Below are 19779 nucleotides of genomic sequence, written 5' to 3' on the forward strand. Positions count from 1 at the left end.
ACAAGTACACAGCATTTACTCCTTCACACAGTCTTCTCACTCTCTTATTTCCACCAAAAATTCTCCGTTTCGAAACTAAATCGCGTAACTCCGCAACCGACAACGAGTTACTCGAGTACACACTGCACACAAATTACGCTACTCGAGTTACAACGACGATGAAGGCAAAACAGCTAAGGGGGGTTCAGCGCCAGGAGCCGAGCGCAGCGCGCAAAACGTGGTGATAAATGGGCGGCATTTAAAGCAGGATGTACGCTATGGTTATTGCAACCGGCTAAATAACCTACGGATTAAATTTTACGCCGTGTTTACCTCGTGTAATTTCGCACCTTTTCCATAGCGCCTTCTCCTGTATGGTAGGTACTCCTCTTCTGTGCTGTATCCTATAAACCGTGTACTTTTATTATTCGTATAGGCAACGAAAAAACCTATTCCTTATCACAACCCAAAATGACTAGAAATTTCATCAATTTCTTCTTCTTCTTCTTCCCTATTTCTCTTCCTATCAGAGAAACAAAAAAGGGTAACATGCAAATTCATTTTTATCGGTCAAAAGGCTGACGCGTATTCGCGGTATTCGGTATTTCACCAATTCAAAAAAGACGTGACCGGGGGCTAAGCTGGCCGCGCCGACGACCAACCGAGTACTCGAAAAACGCAACTTTTATGGCCATAATAAATTTCAAAACTTTCAAATAAAACACACTCATAAAGAATAGTTTTTACGTACATTACTCCGCAACTCGAACAAAAATAGTTAAAATTTTACAACCGAGCAACGATTTGTACTTGACTCATGTCCATAACTTGTAAGATATGCTTTTCTTCTCTCACCACCCTTCTATCCCGCAGCCTATAGTTGAGCACATTTCGTACTTATGACAATGGATTAAAATCAAAATACTATATAAACGATATGGTCGTTATATATTTTCGCAACATGACCGCCGCAGAGTTTTCCTAAAGACGAACAAGCGAAGCAAACGAAAAGGGGGCTATGGTGGTGGTTTTCTTCTTATATGTAAGTATACAAGGGGTAAGTACATATACACAACATACTATGTAGTTTTCCGGATACCTCCCTTGTTCGTATTCGCATAATATGGAGTACCATATACCCGGCCAGCCTCAATTCGACCGAGTTACCATCAAATCGCTCTCTCTTTCTCTCTTACCACTAAATGGAGATATTCCGGTTACGCATACGCCAACCACAGCCACCATAGCGACGTAAATGATGCTCGTCGTTTTTATGGCTTGTGCATTTACGTTGTTCGCGTTTAAATTACAATATGTTTTTACTTCCCTCGTTTTTTTCCCCTGTCTACTATCTCCCTATATCTGTACACAATACGAAGATACGACCTCGCTACTTATTCTTTTGTAATCGCAAATATTGCTCTGATATTGTTTTCCTAGCGCCGTATACTACCATAACGCAAAGTAGCATATAGTAAGTGCCTCGATTTTCTAGTGAGATGTTCTCCTCTTGGCAAATTTTCTCAGAAATGCATTTACATAGGGTAAGATTTATTGAAGGGGTCATGTCATGTTTTGAATCAGCTCGATTATTTTGCTGAAAGATTATACGTAAGTACCTACTGTAATTTTCTTGAATGTAAAGAGAACTATAGGCAACTTTCGTGATTGAAAAAAAATTTAACAAGAAATTTTTTAACAAATGGAAATTTTTCTCAAAAAATTGTTAAAATTTCAAACAGTGAAGTACCTTGCCCGTTAATTGCCAAAAAGTACCTCTCGTAATTTCAGGTACCTAGATACCTAATCATAATACTCGTAAATGTTTATAAATTATCAAGAAATCAACAAAAAACCCAACTTAATCACTAGAAATTACCCTGTAATCACCAGAAATGGTTCGGTAATTGCCAGACATTCACCACTAGTTACCAGAAATTACGCTGTGATTACCAGGATTATACTCAATAATCACCAGAAAGACAGAAGTCCAAAAATGGTGCAGTAATTCACCAGAAATGGAACAATAATTACCAAAAAATCACAGAAATCCGGAAACAATCCGGTAATTATCAGAAATCACCCAGTAACTGCCAGAAATCGAGCAGTAATTGCCAGAGATCAATCAATAGTCACCCGAAATTACCCAGTGATTACCAGAAAACAGTTCAAAGAAAAATTACAGAAAATTATTCTGTAGATATCAAAAATTACCCTGAAATTACCCGGTAATTACCCAGAGATAACCCAAAAATCCCAAAATAAATATGCCAGTACATAATTACTTGGTGATCACCAGAAATTATCAAGTAACTGCCAAAAATTAAAAATTAATTGTAATTCGAGATTTTTATTCGATATTTGCGAAGTCATTGGGCTACATGGGTTCGTAGTCAAGACCTAGCTGTTGGTGATTAGGAAGACTAGTTTCTGAAACCTCCGCAACCAGTTTCTGGCGTTACCAGTGTCAGTTTTCACGGACTGTCAGTTTGACTGTTTATCAGAGTCTGTGTTGAGGCATACCTACATCAACTACCTACAAAACCAGTTCGTGTCATCTTGGCTGCATACCCTTTTCAAGTTGCAGGAAAATTTCGTTACTGGCTTCAAGATGGATAAATGCGGCATATGTAAAGATCAATTGGACAAGATTTATTGCGAGTGTACTGCCTGCCTTTTATACAGCCATCCGAAGTGCAACAATATGCTTGATACCTCTTGGGTACACAAATCTAAAGATAATAGGGCCACCTGGAGGTGCTTACCCTGTCGTGATAATAAGGTGGAACGTAAGAATAAACGATCGCGGAAAGAATCCATTGGGAGTGATGGTATCCAGAGTGATATAGAGCAATACGAGATAGACGAGGAGGTTTTCAAGAGTTCAGTCAGCTCACAGCCAGCAACAATGGCTCAAATCCAGATGCTATTTACAAAAGCTATGGAGCCAATCCAGACAAGGCTGAATTCGATCGAGAAAAGTGCCCAGAAAGTTGAGGAAGTAAAGAAAACAGTGGAAGGTATAAGTACTCAGCTTAACTCGATATCCGAACGTCTGAAGGATGCGGAGACACAAATCAAGTCACTTGAAACGAAAAGTTCTGATCTTGATGCGACAGTCCAAAGTCTGAAAAATGCCCAGAATGTGGCACAGCCAGTCGAGATAGACAATAAATTTGAGGCGATGGAGCGATATACACGTCGCAACAATGTTATTATATCTGGTGTGCCATTGAGTGACAATGAGGATGTCTACAAATGTGTAATTGGATACTGTTCAAAAATTGGAATTGAGGTTAGTGCCCAGGACATTGATGCATGTCATCGTTTACCATCCAGGAAGTGCCCAGCACCCATTGTGGTGAAATTTGTCAATAGACATCTCAAAGAACGCATTATCCGTGCTGCTAAGAGTACTCGAGTACGTGGGAATACATTACAAGTTTTTATTGATGAGCATCTTACTCGGCTGGGAGCGGCCATTCACCGTGAAGCACGCAAGTTAACTAAGATTAATTATTATGTTTGGACCCGTAACTGTAACATTTATGTGAGGGAGAAAGCAGAGGGGGCTAAGGTGGTAGAGATTAGGTCTGTCAGGCAGGCACAGGATTTATTGGCTTCTGTGTCAATGGATACTAGTCATCATGGTGACGGTTAAGTTTAATTCAATGCCATGCAGCTTAAAAGTATTTATCAAGTATTTGGAATCTGGAGGTTTTTTTTTCATTTTTTTTCATTCAATGGTATATATTTTGTTTGAATTTGTTCTCAGAAATCCAAGTGTACTTTGTTGTATTTTTTATGATATTGGTGTAGTAGTAATTAATTATCTATATGTATCCTAGTAATAGTTTTCTAAAGGTCCTGTCCCTTAACATCCGCTCTATTCGGAGAAATTTTGATCATCTTTTGGGGTTTTTAGATAGAAATGTGGAATTCGATATTATTGCCCTCTCTGAGGTTTGGATTGGGCCTACTGAAGTTAATAGATATGCTCTGGAGGGATATTGTGTATACTTAGATGAAAGAAAATCTGGCAGATCAGGTGGAGTTCTCCTCTATGTGCATAAAAGACTAACTTCTAGGGTATCCTGTATAGGTACCTCTACCTTCAATGGTATTAGGGCTGATATTAGTTTGACAAATGCTAAGCCTAATTACAGGGCCAGTAAATTGACTTTTTTCTTACTATACAGATTTTGTCATGGTGATAAAACGCTATTCCACCAAGAACTTGAAGAAAACATCTCAAATTGTGCGGAAACATCAGTCTTAGTAGGTGATATCAACTTGAATTTGATGAATAGGGATGAATGTGCTGGATATTTAGATATTGTAGATTCTTATGGTTTTAAAAGTATCATAAATGAGCCCACTCGCATAGGTCTCACCAGTAGTACTTGTATAGATCACCTATTGGTTAAGGGTTCTCACTTACCAAATGAAAGACAACTTAAGACCATGTATACTCTGGAGTCTGTGCACTTTTCAGATCACGAAGCAATAATCATTGATTTGAAACTACCTGGCCTAAGTTTTGAGAAACATGTGAATTCGATAGAAATTGAAATGTTTAATGAGGATATTTTCAAAACGTTGGTAAGGGAAGTTGATTGGGAGAGTTTAATTGGGAATGAGAATGCTGAGGATGGTATGAACAATATTATAGTGAAACTCAAAGACTGCATTGCTGGTGCTAAAACAAGTAGATTAAAGAAAGGTGCACTGAAAAAAAGGAGGGAATGGGCCTCTATTGAGTTGATGAAATTTTCCAAAATTAAGGGGGAACTGTATAAATTGATGAGGCAATATCCTGGAAATCAATGCCTGAAGGATAATTATAAAGAAGCATCCAGGCGTGTAACTCTGTTGGTAAAACGTGATAAATTAAATTTTTATGATGGAAAGGCTAATAAACTGAAACCTGATGCGAAACAGTACTGGAGGTTCTTGAATGAGATTGCAGGAAGAAGTGTTAAAGGCATTGACAAAATAGAAGTAGGAAATGAGATGAGATCAGTACATAGTGGAGATGGAGAACTTATAGCTGAGCATTTCAATGAATTTTTTGCGGGTACAGTGGAAGGAATTGATGATGATCGAATTATGGATAGTCAATTTACTAGTGAGGTCTTGCCTAACTCATTTGCATTTTCTGAAATTCAGCAAGGTGAAATAAAAACCATTATTGATGCTCTACCTAAAAAAGATAGCTGTGGCTATGATGGAATTAAGATAAATGCTCTCAAGGGGGTGTCACAGATCATAGCTGGGCCTATTGCTCAAGTATTCAATGCTGCCGTATATAGTGGTAGATTTCCACAATGTCTTAAGAACGCTGAGGTGGTGCCTGTACCTAAGACTGGAGACCTCACTCAGGTATCTAACTATAGGCCTATTTCTCTCTTGCCAATTGTAGGAAAAATTTTTGAAACTGTGGTTAAAAAGCAAATTTTGAATTTTCTTACTAAAATGGGGGTTTTCTCTGAGCGACAGTTTGGTTTTCTTCCACATAGATCAACAGAGCAGGCATTGGCTGAACATATAACTCAGATAACAGATGAGGTTGAAAAGAATTCGCGGGTGGCGGCTGCTTATCTTGATATAAGGAAGGCGTTTGACAGTGTGGATCATAAAATTTTACTCGGAAAGCTAGCCAACTGTGGTATTCGTGGGTTCATGTTGGCCTGGTTCAAATCCTATCTAAGTGGCAGAAAGCAAAGAATTAAAGTTGGCAATATTCGGAGTAGCTGGAGAGATATAAAAGCAGGGGTGCCACAGGGAAGTGTATTGGGACCAATTCTTTTTCTTATTTATATTAATGATCTCTTAAAATTGACTTTGCATGGTACCTTGTACTCTTTCGCTGATGACACTGCACTGGTTTGTGCTAGAAGGACAGGAGGGGAACTGAAGGGGGTATTGGAGGAAGATTTGAGAAAAATTGTCCGTTGGTTATGGTGTCATAAACTGAAATTGAACATATCAAAATCAAAATGTGTGTACTATGCTTTTAAAATAGGGTATGAATGGAGACTACCAATTATTGTACACACTTGTGAAAATGAGGAAGTAGACTGCTTGTGCTTACCTTTGGAAAGAGTCTCAAATTACAAATACTTGGGAGTTGTAGTCAATGAAACACTCTCATGGATGGATCATTGTGTATTATTAAGGGGTAAAATGAGAAGTCTGAATTATCTTTTATATTACTTGTCTAAATTTTTAGGGAAATATCATTTGAGGAGGATGTATAGGGCTGTTGTGGAGCCAGTGCTACGTTATGCGCTACCTGTCTGGGGAGGGTGTGCTGATTGTTATCTTCAGCCAATCAGGGTTTTACAGCATAGAGCTGGTAAGACCTTGGTGGGTTTAGATAGGTACTCATCAGCCACAGAAGCATTTCAGAAAGCAGAGGTACCTGCCTTGAATGATATATTAAAAGTAGAAACATGTAGACTAATTGGAAAAATGGGTGGGACAGTTGGCAGGAGAGAGATGCGTTCAGGCCTGCGTGGAGCTGGTGAAATGTGGCTCAGGGTACCTAATTGGGTTAAGGCACACTCTCAGGCACAGTTTGGCTTCAGGGGGCCACAAATGTACAATTCGCTACCGGCAACAATTAGGGGGATAGCCAGTGGAAGATTGAGGGACAGGGCCATAAAGAAATACCTCTTGCAATAGTCTAGTTTTTGCTGCATTGGCTTTTCAATTTATTTTGTTTTTTTTGTTTTTTGATACCATTTACTCTCCACCTCCCCTCCAACATTATATTGTACTATGTTTCGTAGTTTTGTTAATCATTTTTTTTTCTTTTTTTTTTTTTTTTTTTTTTTTCTTTCTCTCTCTCTCTCTCTCTTTTCATACCATTACTTTGTAATTTGTCAGCTCTTTTCTATAGTTTGGTTGAAATATCTGCGTTTTATACTTATTATTTTATTTTGTTTTTTGTTTTTTGCTTTGTTGTCTTTGATTGTCTATTGTTTACCGGCCTCCGCTCGCCTTTGGCATAGGGGTGTCGTTAATTTGTGTACCTACTTGCCGTGTAATGTTATCTTCAATAAAATTATTATTATTATTATTATTATTATTATTATTATGTAGTAATCATCAAAACTTACTAGGTAATTACTAGAAATTACTTGGTAATTACCAAAAATTTCTCGATAGTTAGTAATTTCCAGAAATAACTTGATAATTAGCCAAAACTATTCGATAACGATAATTACATGAAATCACTCAATAATTACCAGAAATTACTCGGTAATTACCAAAAATAACTCGGTAATTACCAAAAATTACCAAAAATTACTTAGTAATTACCTGAAATTACTCGGTAATTACCTGAAATTACTCGGTAATTACCTGAAATTACTCGGTAATTACCTGAAATTACTCGGTAATTATCTGAAATTACTCGGTAATTATCTAAAATTACTCGGTAATTATCTAAAATTACTCGGTAATTACCAAAAATTACTCGATAATTACCTGAAATTAATCAGTAATTACCAGAAATTACTCAGTGGTTACCAGAAATGATTCGGTAGATGGTAATTACCTGAAATTACTTGGTAATTACCAAAAACTACTCGGTAATTACCTAAAACTACTTGGTAATTACCTAAAACTACTTGGTAATTACCTAAAATTATTCGGTAATTACCTAAAATCACTTGATGGTTACCAGAAATTACTCGGTAATTACCAGAAATTACTCTATAATTACCTGAAATTACTCTGTAATTACCTGTGATTACTCTGTAATTACCTGTAATTACTCTGTAATTACCTGCCTGAAATTACTCTGTAATTACCTGAAATTACTCTGTAATTACCTAAAATTACTCTGTAATTACCTAAAATTACTCTGTAATAACCTGAAATTACTCTGTAATTACCTGAAATCACTTTGTAATTAATTATAATTACTAGGTAATTACCTAAAATTGCTCGGTAATTACCTCAAATTACCCGGTAATTACCTGAAATTATCTGGTAATTACCTAAAATTACTCGGTAATTACCGGAAATTAGTCGGTAATTACCTGAAATTACTCGGTAATCACTGAAAATTACCCACTAACGGTGTAACGGTCCGAAATTACTAGGTAAATACATATGAGAAATTACTAGAATATTATCAGAAGTTATCAAAACTCTAACTCTACTATGTTGGTAACAATTTTTCAAAGGCGAATGCAGGTTTTCACGATATGATCTTGTTTTATCTCTTGAAAATTACACACACATTTTATTCTCACAATGTGAGTTTCAATACCATTTTCATGTCATTTTACTCTCAAAAAATTAGCCAATCTTCAAAAATAAAGCATTATTCGAGCTTTCGACGACGCCACCAAATATCTATGGTACTCCATCAAAACCAATCAAGCTGCTAACACTAAAACTAAAAAACTTCCATTCTATCTTGCTTTGTACACCTCTCCCGTCTCACCCCTTGCAGAAATTCCTTGTCAGTTTTTGTTAGTAAAAAAACTGACAGTTTTTTCGTCACCTTCTAAGGATGTAAAAAACTGTTAGTAAAATCACTAACAATAACTGTTGGTGATTTGACTAAAAATTACCTACATTGTGAAATGTGAATGTAAAAAATTGAAATATGTGGCTTGATGATTGAATTTAGTGCTTCCCTGTAAGCTGCAGTGCTAGAATTGAAGAATTCTTTCCAAAAAAATTTTGAAAAACCTAAAAAAATTTTCCACCTGGGGTAGGGATCGAACCTGAGACCTCCTACACATCACTGCATTATCCACCTAACTTACCTACTGGACCACTGGAGCTGATGAAAGAACTGGTGTTGAATGCTTTTATATGCACCTCTCAACACTCTGGACTTTAAAAATTTTCAAGTGATGAATGATTTCAACTTTTTCTTTTCATTTACCAACATTGTATCACAAGCTGAATTTTGGTATACTGGCTTATTTTTGAACCCTGAACACGAATCCTTGGTGTACCTCAGTTGTCCCTAGCTTGCTGCCCCCATTGTGGATTTTTACCCCCGGAAATAAGGTTTTTCTCCCATATTTCCTCAAATTGCGGTCCTACTCCAAAAATGGAGTCTATAAAAATTGTTTTACGTCAAATTTCCCATCAGATGGCCTTTGAACCAACATCGTCCCCCCCGAGGGGGGTGGACCTACAGTTAATTGAATATAGGGAGTTTTTGAATATGAGCCACGATATGTATGAAGGGTGGAAAGAGGTACCCCCCACTGGAATAATTTGAGGTTATAATCCATTCCCCAACACTTGTGTGAGGTCAAAATTGTTGTAAAAAAACAGATTTCGTACCTATCAATTATCATGGGACTCACATTCAAAAACCCCTTATATGTATTAGATTGACCGCAGGTCCACCTCCCTCGGGGGGACGAAGTTGTTTTATAGATCATTTGATGGGAAATTTGATATACAACAACTTCCATAGACCCCATTTTTGGGGTAGGACTGCAATTTGAAGGGGTAGCGGGAAAACCTAATGGGGGGGCTAAAATCCACAATTGGGGGAAAGGTCACCAGGAACTGGTGAGACACTATAAGGAATAAGGATTCGTGTTTAGGGTGTAAAAATGGACTAGTATACCAAAATTCAACTTCCCCCTGAGCGTTTTTTATTATTCGATGCAGTTTGACTCTAGGTCCACCTCCCCTGGGGGGACGAAGTTGATTCATAGGTCATCTGACGAGAAATTTGACGTACAACAACTTCTATAGACCTTATTTTTGGGCTAGGACCGCAATTTGAGAAGATACGGGAGAAAAACCTCATTTGGGGGGCTAAAATCCACAATTGGTGGGAAAGCAAACTAGGGACAGACATCAGAGACACCAAGGATTCGTGTTCAGGTTATAAAAATTGGCCTGTATACCAAAATTCAGCCTGTATGCAAGCGTTTCCCAATCAATGCCAATTTTCTTATGCTAACATTTAGACACTGTCATGACACTAACGGTAACTGTAAGTAACTATTAAGTAGCCGACATGTCTCTGGCAATAACTGTTGGTAACATTTGGAAATCATCAAGAAACTAACTGTTACTGAGTATAACTGTCAGCATCAGCAATCGATGAAAAACTGTTAATTACTTACAGTTTTTAACAAAAACTGTTAATTACTAACAGTTCTTAACAGTAACTGTTATAAAATTGTAAATTACTGTCAGTCATTGTCACAGAATTTCTGCAAGGGACACCACACTTCACATCAAATTTTCAATTCACTCGGCATCAAAATCAAATAAAATCTGTTGTCAAGTTGGCGAATCGTGTCTCTAATCAAATACCTACCACCGCAAACCGGAGAAAATTCCGGTATCTACTAAATTCATTCGTGCCAATTCCTAAACGAACGTGGTCGCGAAGGGAAAAAAATTCAAGAAATGGTAACGTCAACGAAACAAAAAATATCTATATAAGAAAGATTTATCTGCATATTTTCAAGAGACGTGGTAAAAACTCTCCGTTGCCTTACAAGTACCTACGTATAACGGAATAGAAATACATTTCATTCTTTCTTCTTTCTTTTTTTTTTACCATATCTGTCCTTTCGTGGAGCGTTCACATTTCGTCATATTTTGTTATTTCTCGAAGGAGAGAACGAGCTTGATGCGATGGCAAAGAGGAAGAAGAGCGAGAGCGAAAAAAAAAAAACGCAAAAGTTTGGTTTATTAAATCGCAGCCGGAATGACATTTTCTCATTTTAAACGATATAAAACTAAATATTACATTTTCTTCTCATTTTTGATTCATTTGCGAAATGCCATTTAAGTGACAAAATGCCAAAGAAATGAAGATCATTATATCTGAAAGCTTTGTATTGTTAGAAGGAAAAATGTAATAGAATCACTTTTTTCCCACCCTCCCCGTCGGCGTGTTCACGTTTACCACTCGGTTTCCATCAGATAAAATACAATATCGAAAAAGTGTACTACTATTTTCGAGATGACACCAGCAACCATCCAGAATGAAATTTTTGTCAAAAAAGAAATCACATTTAATTTGTTTGCCTGTGCTATTTATATCGAACATAATACGTGTATTTGTATTTCTTATAATACGAGTAAATTATTTAGGTACACAAATCTTTTATACTAATGAGATGGTAAATAGTCGTTAAAAACTGATACATGCGATCGTCAACCCATTAATATTTAAAGTGCCTTTTTAAAAATCATCCCTTATATTCTTTCAATTACCTTCCCTGTCAAAAACCCATTAATATAGAAACAAAATTACAACGTATATATTTCCGCATACTAAACAACACAGAAAAAGGTTGGGGAGAGGGGGGAAATGGTGGTAGTTGATACCAAAAAATTTATTAATTTTGATAAATTTTTTTCCCTGTTCATGGCGCGTACACGCCATCGTTCGTTTAATTGCTTCCACAATATTCGCGCTGCATTGTTATACGAAAACAGACGACCGGGCTACACGATGAGAAAAAAAACTCCGTTAATAAAAAAAAATTTCATTAAAACTTGAGCGAAAAAATAAAAGAAAACTTCAACTGTTCTATATTAAACCATTAATTATTAGAAATGAATATTTAAAACACGTATAACAGTATGAAATCGTTTCTTAGAAACGATTAAAAAGCAAATGCGAAACAAAAGAAGAAAAAATTAAAAACGAGAATGTGCCAGGAAAAATGTAATTAGCTCAGTTTTTAAATATTAACTTTAAAGAATATGATTTATAATCGTCTAAAATGAATATCAAAATTGTGTGCTCAGCTCATTCAACACGAGTAAAGAAACGCGCGCGCTTTTTTTCCTCCTCTTTTCCCCCGCTTCATGCCTGCCTGCCGCGTGTGAAATTGTGAATTTCAGTGCCACTGTAGTCTGCTGTATGTCTACGTGCGTGTCTGTATGTGTGAACTTTCAAACGGTATAATTGCCCACCCATAGCAGTACTCCTATATTGCAGCACGCGTGTAGCGTACTCGTTGAATTTTTTCTCTCGTTTTTTAATTTTTTCACTAACAAATTAAAATCAAGTGGCAACAACGACACAAAAAAAACTTCCCCTCGTGTAAAATGTAATTAAAACCGTTGGTGATTAATAATTAAAATTTTTTACGCGCTAATCATAGGGATTACCAAAGTATTGCGTTTGTTGTCTTGTTTTCAAATAACACTATACGAGTACGTCGAGCAGGCAAATCCTCAGTTTTTGAAACAAAATATCATTTTTAACTGTTTAGTTTCTTTCTCCGAGTACTCGTAATTTCGAAATTATAGACAATAGATATCAACTTATACTATGGTGCCATCCTCACTTTAGGAATCGCTAATGAGAAAATAGGTAGCCTTCAATGTACATAGTTGAAAATCCTGAAAATCGCGATTTTTTTCATATCGCAAGGTGTCCACTCATTTCTGGAAATGATTTTCACTGACTTTTCCTGGTTTTCCTGACTAATTTCTCCAATTTTCCAGATTCTTAAAAAGTGAATAACACATGCGATCAGGTGGGGGGGGGAGGGAGGTGTCAAATTTTTTCGAACATCATGAGCTTCAAATATCGTTAATAGATCTACAGTTGTGCCCTTTTTTTTCCTAGCATGACTGTGTGCTCAATAGGATGGCCTTTATTTCAACTCGATGGGGAATTTTTTTTTGGTTTTTCTAGTGGAAAAAAATCAAGATTTTAACGTGCTGAGCTCAATCGATGGTATCAAAATTTTTAAAAAGAGAGACGTTCTGTTAAAAGAACAAAAATGTGACCTGTCACGAGAAAACCAGGTTAGTATCCAAAAAATCGATTTGGTTTTTTTTTATGGATATTGGTAGTACTCAGTGTGCAGAATCCGCCTGTGGTGGTTAAAACGTTCGCGAACGATTCTTTTGACCTTAAATTCAAGGTTAAAAAAACAGAGCAACTACAAAAAAAGTTTGAAAATTTTTTTTTGTGATTTTCTTGAAAAGTATGTTCTGGAGAGTCAACATGCAAATTTTTGGGGCAATCGGCCCACATTTTGGAGGATTAGTGCCATTTTATTGAAATTTGAATGAGGCTTAAGCTCAGGGCCTATTCTAAGGAAAATTTGGAGCTGCGCAAACATAGCTCACGGCGCGACCGATCAAAAATAATAATGAAGGCCCGAGCAAAGCGAGGGCAAAAGCTTTTGAAAATTGATAATTATTCAGAACTTTCAGAAGTAAAACAACATTAAGTACCCAATTTTTAATGCGAGAAGTCAAATTATTCTACTCTACACTAACTTAGGTCAGAGAAAAGAAAAGAAAAATGATCTAGCCCGAGCGAAGCGAGGAAAAATTGATAATTCGGATCGTAAAAGAACATCAATTTTGATGCAGAAACTTAATTTTCATAGCTTCAAAATTTTTTGTTTTCAGGAAATTGAAACATTTTCAAAAGTAGGAATGCGAGGGCAAAAGCTCTCAAAAATTCACAATTCTTCATTTTTTCATGACAAAATTAAGTAGAAGTAGGTTAGGTACCTCTACCTAGTATGTTTTCAAATTGTTTACGAATTTTTGAAGAAAAATTGGACTTTTTTTTGGTATTTTTAGCAAAAAATTGGGACTTTCTGGTAGGTAGATAGTTATGACAGGAATGAAAAGCCCATCTATTGGTGAATTTCAAGTGAAACAGCATTTATTTCTAATGTGAGAAGAAAATTTTTCCACTCTCTAACTTAGAATAAGAAAATGTAAAGGGAAAATGATTTGACCCGAGCGAAGCGAGGGCAAAAACTTTCGAAAATTTTGATTTCAAAGAAGTAAAAATCCATGGTTTTTGATAATTTTTTGATTTTCCGAACCTACACAAATTCTACTTCTCATATTCATTGTCTATCTTTATGACTTGTGTTTGTTCAACATTTTTTAAAAATAAATAAATGGAAAAATGCACGTAGCTGAATTTTTGGAACTGCGCAAACTAATTCGGAACTACACACATTTTTTTTGGAACTGCGCAAAATGTGCGGAGCTGCGCCTTAGAATAGGCCCTGCTTAAGCTGGAAAAATCAACTCTTTTCACCTTGAACAAAATTTTTGAAAAATTGAAAAACTCAATAAATAACTTTATTTTATACCTATTAATTATTCATTCTTAGTAGTTTTCGCGAAATTTTTGGTGCAAAATTGATAAAAAACGAAAAAATTAATTTGGGGAAATTTCGATTATAGGCCTTTGGTAACCCCCAGTCCTTCCAACACCTGCAGGTTAGGGGTTTGAATAAATAACACCTGCATGGTTAATGGTTGGTGGAGGTAGAACTAGTTCTCTCCTCCCACTTTTATAGGTTACTTCAAGGCCTTTAGTGGCTCTCCTAGTTAGTTTTGGTCCTACACTTGGAAGAGTTAACATCTCCTAGAGATAATTACATTGGCTTATGGCCAATTATATACAGTCACAACCATACCCTTGACAAGGGCAAGTGGTTCATCCAGTGCATGATCTCATGCATTTAATTCAGTACAGTTTAGAGCCGTTTGGTTGTGAACACCTTTATCCAACCTTCATTAAAAAAATCACATGATTTTGGGAGAAAGCACAAACAAAATCCATTTAATGCTTTAAGAATAGCTATTTTTCAAGTATCCTTTTCTTTTTTTCTTTTTTCACATTCCAGTCAAAGTAATTTCAACAAAATTTGCTCAAATATAGTATTTTGGCTTTGTCATTGGATTTCAGAGGTTTCAAAGTTATGACTTTGACCCAAAATTCTCGCCAGGAGATGAAGGTGAATGAAAACAGCTAAAAGAAAAATTAAAATAGAAATAATTGAAAGGACGTTAAAAGTTGTGTGGCATAATCACAAAAATCAGCATCCTGCAGTAATTTGGATGGGACAAATCCTGGATTTTCATTTTTTCCAACCTTGAAAAATATCATGTCAGGCCTCAATTACTCCAAATCGACCCATTGAAGCTGTAAAAAAGGCGTGCTTTAGCGTCCTTTTTTCATATTTTTGATTTTGTGTCATCGCTAGAGTCCTTTCAAAAATACTTGCTGGGCTGAAATTTGGCATGTTCTTTGGAGGGTAAGTATTCTAGGTCCTTTTTTTGCGAGTTTTGACTTTTCAATCCCACCCCATTTGCTTTCATTTTTCAACACTTCTTTTTCAGCGTCATTCAAACACGATTTTCAATTTTTGGGTGAACTTCGCATATTCCACGATTGTTAAAAAATCATTTAAAAAAACTTCAAACAGACAGTTGATTAGCAAATATCACCTCTTCATCATACTCATACAAAAGATGGGGAGGTGGGAGAGGCACGGAAGTTGAAATAAAAAAATTTCTTAAAAATCATAAAACACAACACGAAGCGATAGGAAAAGAACAATGAAAAAATACTGAAAATCTTCACCTTTCTTTCCAACCCTTGGTGCGAAAAATTCTAATTTTCTCCCATTTTTCAAAGATTTCTTCTCGATTTAAATTTTTCCACAATTGGGAAATTTCCCACGATATACCTTCGCTAAAAATATCAATTTTCTACGAAAACTAAATTCAATTTCACTTCGCTCCATTCAACTACATAAACCCTCCACCATATATATGTATCTCAGACCATCTCGATCTTCACAGCCTCGAAGACTAGGGAGGACAACCCCAAACGAAGCAAACTTGCCAATAACATACTCATCGTAGTATGATTCTCTCTTAACACATCCATCTATCATACGTTGATTGATCGCGTCAAAGGTTAAAGTAAACATTATTTCATCAAATTGCCGAAACACGCGTTCGCGAAATTCCGCATTTTAAGAATTCCTGCTCTCTAACTAAATTCTTCTTTCAGTTGGTAAATTTTATATCTTGTTTATTTTACGATGATGTTGTTTACATTACAGATATGGAAATTAATTAAAAAGAGCGAGAGAGAGATAGAAAGAGATGCAGCGCGGAGGGGGAAAAAGATGAAAATTTCCACTAAAGGTATACGAATTAGCGTTAACACATCGCGCCGTGCTTGCGTCAAGACAACAATCAATTCTGCACAAAACAAATTCTACTATGTAGTACACTTTAGAAAATTAAAAAATATATTACTCGTTTTCATCTATAGCTCGCGGCCAACGGATGGGATGGATTATTATGTACGAGTATTTATATTTCGCTATTGCAGCCATCAATTCGAGTAGCTTTTTAATCTTAATATAATCGCTTTAATTAGTTAAATTTTTTGTTGATTTATGAGCAACAACGTCGTTATTTTTCTTTCAACGTCGTCGTCTTCTGCATTTTTTTCTCCAGCATTAAACTTACTTACTGCTGCTGCGGTATTAAAAAGAAGGGAATTTTCCAATCGAAAGGGAAATAAGGCTTTACATGGTTCCTCATCTTCGTTGTAGCTTTTACCATATTAATTACGCTTCCAATAATGTTACCGAGTAGAATTTTATCATTTTAAATATTCATAGATTGGTATAAGTATCTTTTGTTTTTATTCATCTTGCGCGTTGCTTTTTAATTAAAATGAAAAGGGTTTAAGCGTTTTTCTGATTTATTAAAAACATCCTCCCTCCTTCCCTGGCCATCTGAAATGCCAAACGAAAACAATTTTGCTTTCATAAATCACAAATTCGCAGCGCTGTACGCCGCCGGACTCCGCAGCTGAGTGGTACTTCAAAAATTAAACTATCGCTAGGCTATAATGGTTCAACGTCTGCCAGACAAATCACCTTTTCGTCGAACAATCGTATCGACAAATATACCAGCTAAGTGTATTGACATCTTAGATTACTTACTGTTTTCGCCAGTATTGAGCATTATTTCGTAATCTTCGCTTTATTCAACATTCAGCTGCTGTTACCGAGCTTTCCAACAAATCGCCTCCATCGGCTACCTATAAAAGACAATAATATGATTAGTCTACTTCATTTTTTAAAAAAATATCAAAATAAATTCAACAATAAAAATGAGCAATCAGTTAATTAAAAAATTAAATAATTTTTTCCTCTCGCTGAAAAGTGTAAAATTTATTCAATATTAAAAGACACATTTTCATTCAACAAAAAAAAGCATAAAAATCTCAGTTCAACGAAACCACTTCAAAAATTACCCTAGGTAACTTAAAAGCGCGAAGATACCAACAAAACTAGGGTGGAAAAGAAACATTTTTTATATTTATAAAACGCCAAACAACAAAACTTCATATTTTTTTCCTTTTTAAACAATTTCCGACGACTAAAAGGATTTAGAGGTAATTTTCCCAAATAAGTAAGTATCAATAAATGAGTGAGAAAAAGGAAGTGAAGAAGGCTTCAGAAGATTTTCGAGGCTTTTAACGTTAGTAAAAAAAGACGAGAATTGAGAGATTGAGGTAAGTGGTTACCAAACTCTCTACGAGAGTAACGATACGATGCAGCTCTTTTTTCTTCTCTCCATTTCTATATAGCATGCTGCGGTGTATGGCAAAGAGTGGAGTACTTTTTACTCAGATGAATTTAACGAATCGTAAATAAACCGATATGTTTTATATAACGAAGTGTTTCAATTTAACAAACAACTTCACCTTTGGGTCTTTTTTCTACACATACTCGTACGCGAGCCATCTCTCGTTCTTTATCTTTCTTTTCCTATATACTGTAATATCTCCTACTGTTGTTCTCTCTTTTTAAACCATCTTCATCTTTTTGCTCTTCTCCTTCGTCTTCATCTTATTTCTTCCATCGTATCCGATACAGAGGCTCGTTTTAGGTCGCTTTTCTTAAATATTCTTTCATTCGTTTTCACCTCGTAGGTGCCCGTTTGTGTTTTCCGTTCATCAAGTGTTTTTTCTCTGTCTTTTTCTACTGCATTATTTTTTTACCACTTTTTTGGGGGGGAGGGGGTTGGTTATAGAGATTTTTTTCTCACCTCTCTAGCTGGAATTTCTTCTGTTTTCTGTGTCTCAGATTTTCATTTTTTTTGTTTTTTTTTTTACAGCAGAAGTTAGGTTGAAGGATTTTGATAACCCAAAAAAAAAACATTCTCAGCTAGAGTGAAAGTGACTCTCATTTTTGAAGAATAATTTTTCATAAATTCTATTCTTTGCGGATATTGAGTTTTGAATTTAGCATCTGCAAATATTTATGTATCATTTTCCATTTTTTCCTTATTTTGTTGGTCAAAGGAAATAAAGGGGTAAGTAAGTACTCAAAATTTGGACTCCATCCTCGGTCATTAGATATTTTTTTTTCAATAGTGAATAATTATGGGAATGAAAAGGGTAGTATTTGAAAAAATTATACGAAATTCAAAATTAAAGCCCCTGAAATAACGTGAAATGCCATGTTCTTTTCGGTTTTCGGCCAAATTTAATAAATGGATCCAAAAAAGTGAGCCAAAGTTTCGATTTAGCACCTGTTACTCACAGTTTGAATTCAGTTCAAAATTGTGAATTCTCATACTCTTCTTAAAGTCTTAGAAATGAAAATGACATGTCACCAAACAAAAATAATCAGGTTCTGGGATCGAACCCTTCGAAATTTTTAAAAAATACTTCATTAAATAAGAATAAATGTTGGAATGATCAGAAATGCGTTTGAAAAGAAGAGGGGAAAAGGCGCACAGTGAGTCAAATTTGAAATTTGGGAAGATTTGGCCACGTTTTAAAAGAAAAGAAAAGGGCTTTATTGCTATAACATGAAAATGCCAACCTCTGGGGAAAAATGTGGCGTGGAATTTCATACCCTCACCTTCAGATCTCAAATTTTGGACTTTTTGACGTTTACTAAAACATCAAAATTGAGCAACCCCCCTCCCCTCCCCCCCCAATAAAAACTTGAAGGGAAGCGTAGAACCAAAAATGTTTGGAAAATGTGACTTGGGTACCAAATTGTAGGTTCATAAAGCCACTGACTCCGATTTGAAGTCAGTTTGACTCCAAAATCAAATTGAGAAACACCCCCTACCCCCCTCCACACAATTTCGGAAGGAAGACTGAATCTCGGAATTTTGAAAAATGCAATATTGATGTCGATTCGTAGGTTTTCGAAAGAGCTGATTCTGATTCCGAACCCTGCTGCCTGACCATAAAATTAAAATTGACTCCTTGGGAAAAAAGCTCGAAAGATCAAAATTTCATAAAATGGAATTCTAGATACTTAATTTAATTACATCGATCCAAAAAGTATATTTGATGAACATTTGGTTTTTATGTGTGAAGCTAAGTAGGTACCAAGAACTACTTTTTTGCATGTTCAAACTTTTTTGAGGATTTTAGGTTTATGTTAGGCGCTTTTTGGTAGAATGGCAATGTTCAAACATGAAATCACTGTAATGTTTTCAAAATTGATGATTATAAGCCAAGTCTTATGTATTTATGTTGCATACCACATATATTTTCAAGTTCTGGTAAATAAACATTCAAATTGTGAAATTCAGTTTTGGTCCGCAATTGGTAGCTAATTTTTTTCTATGATTTTTTCAATTTCAAAAGGGTTGTCAGGTACTAATTGCGGACTGGTCCACAACTGGTAGTTTTCCACTTCAATATTTGTGAACTTTATTGATGAAAATTTTCTAATGTGGTTCTCAGGGTACTATAACTGGTCTAAGAGTGAAAAAAAATTAAACGCTTTCGTTCATATTTGAATGATCCGTAATTGGCACTTCTTCAAAAACTGCCTTTTTTTAGACCTTATTTCAAAAAGGAATTAGGGAAATGAAAATTACTTTTTTTTAAAAACTGAACACCTTGAAGTGAAAGAGGAAACTTCAAGGATTATTTTTAAAAAAATATATATAAAAATTGGGTCATAAATGATGACTTGGCGATTAATTATAAAAAAGTGGTCCATGACT

The 19779-nt window shown here is 35.6% G+C and overlaps 1 protein-coding gene across 10 annotated transcripts in view; it reads right to left on the reverse strand.

Moving 5' to 3' along the window:
* Nucleotides 1-19779, reverse strand: part of LOC135835428 (LIM domain only protein 3-like) — a 272343-nt gene that overhangs the window by 27859 nt on the left and 224705 nt on the right. For all 10 annotated transcript variants that reach the window (XM_065349667.1, XM_065349670.1, XM_065349673.1 and 7 more), the window contains one exon: nt 16740-16837. In XM_065349667.1, the coding sequence (XP_065205739.1) occupies nt 16740-16761 (22 nt within the window). In that variant the 5' untranslated portion in view covers nt 16762-16837. The remainder of the gene's footprint in view (nt 1-16739; nt 16838-19779) is intronic.

This window comes from Planococcus citri, chromosome 2 (genome assembly GCF_950023065.1).
Source record: "Planococcus citri chromosome 2, ihPlaCitr1.1, whole genome shotgun sequence".
In the NCBI taxonomy this organism is placed as follows: Eukaryota; Metazoa; Arthropoda; class Insecta; order Hemiptera; family Pseudococcidae; genus Planococcus; species Planococcus citri.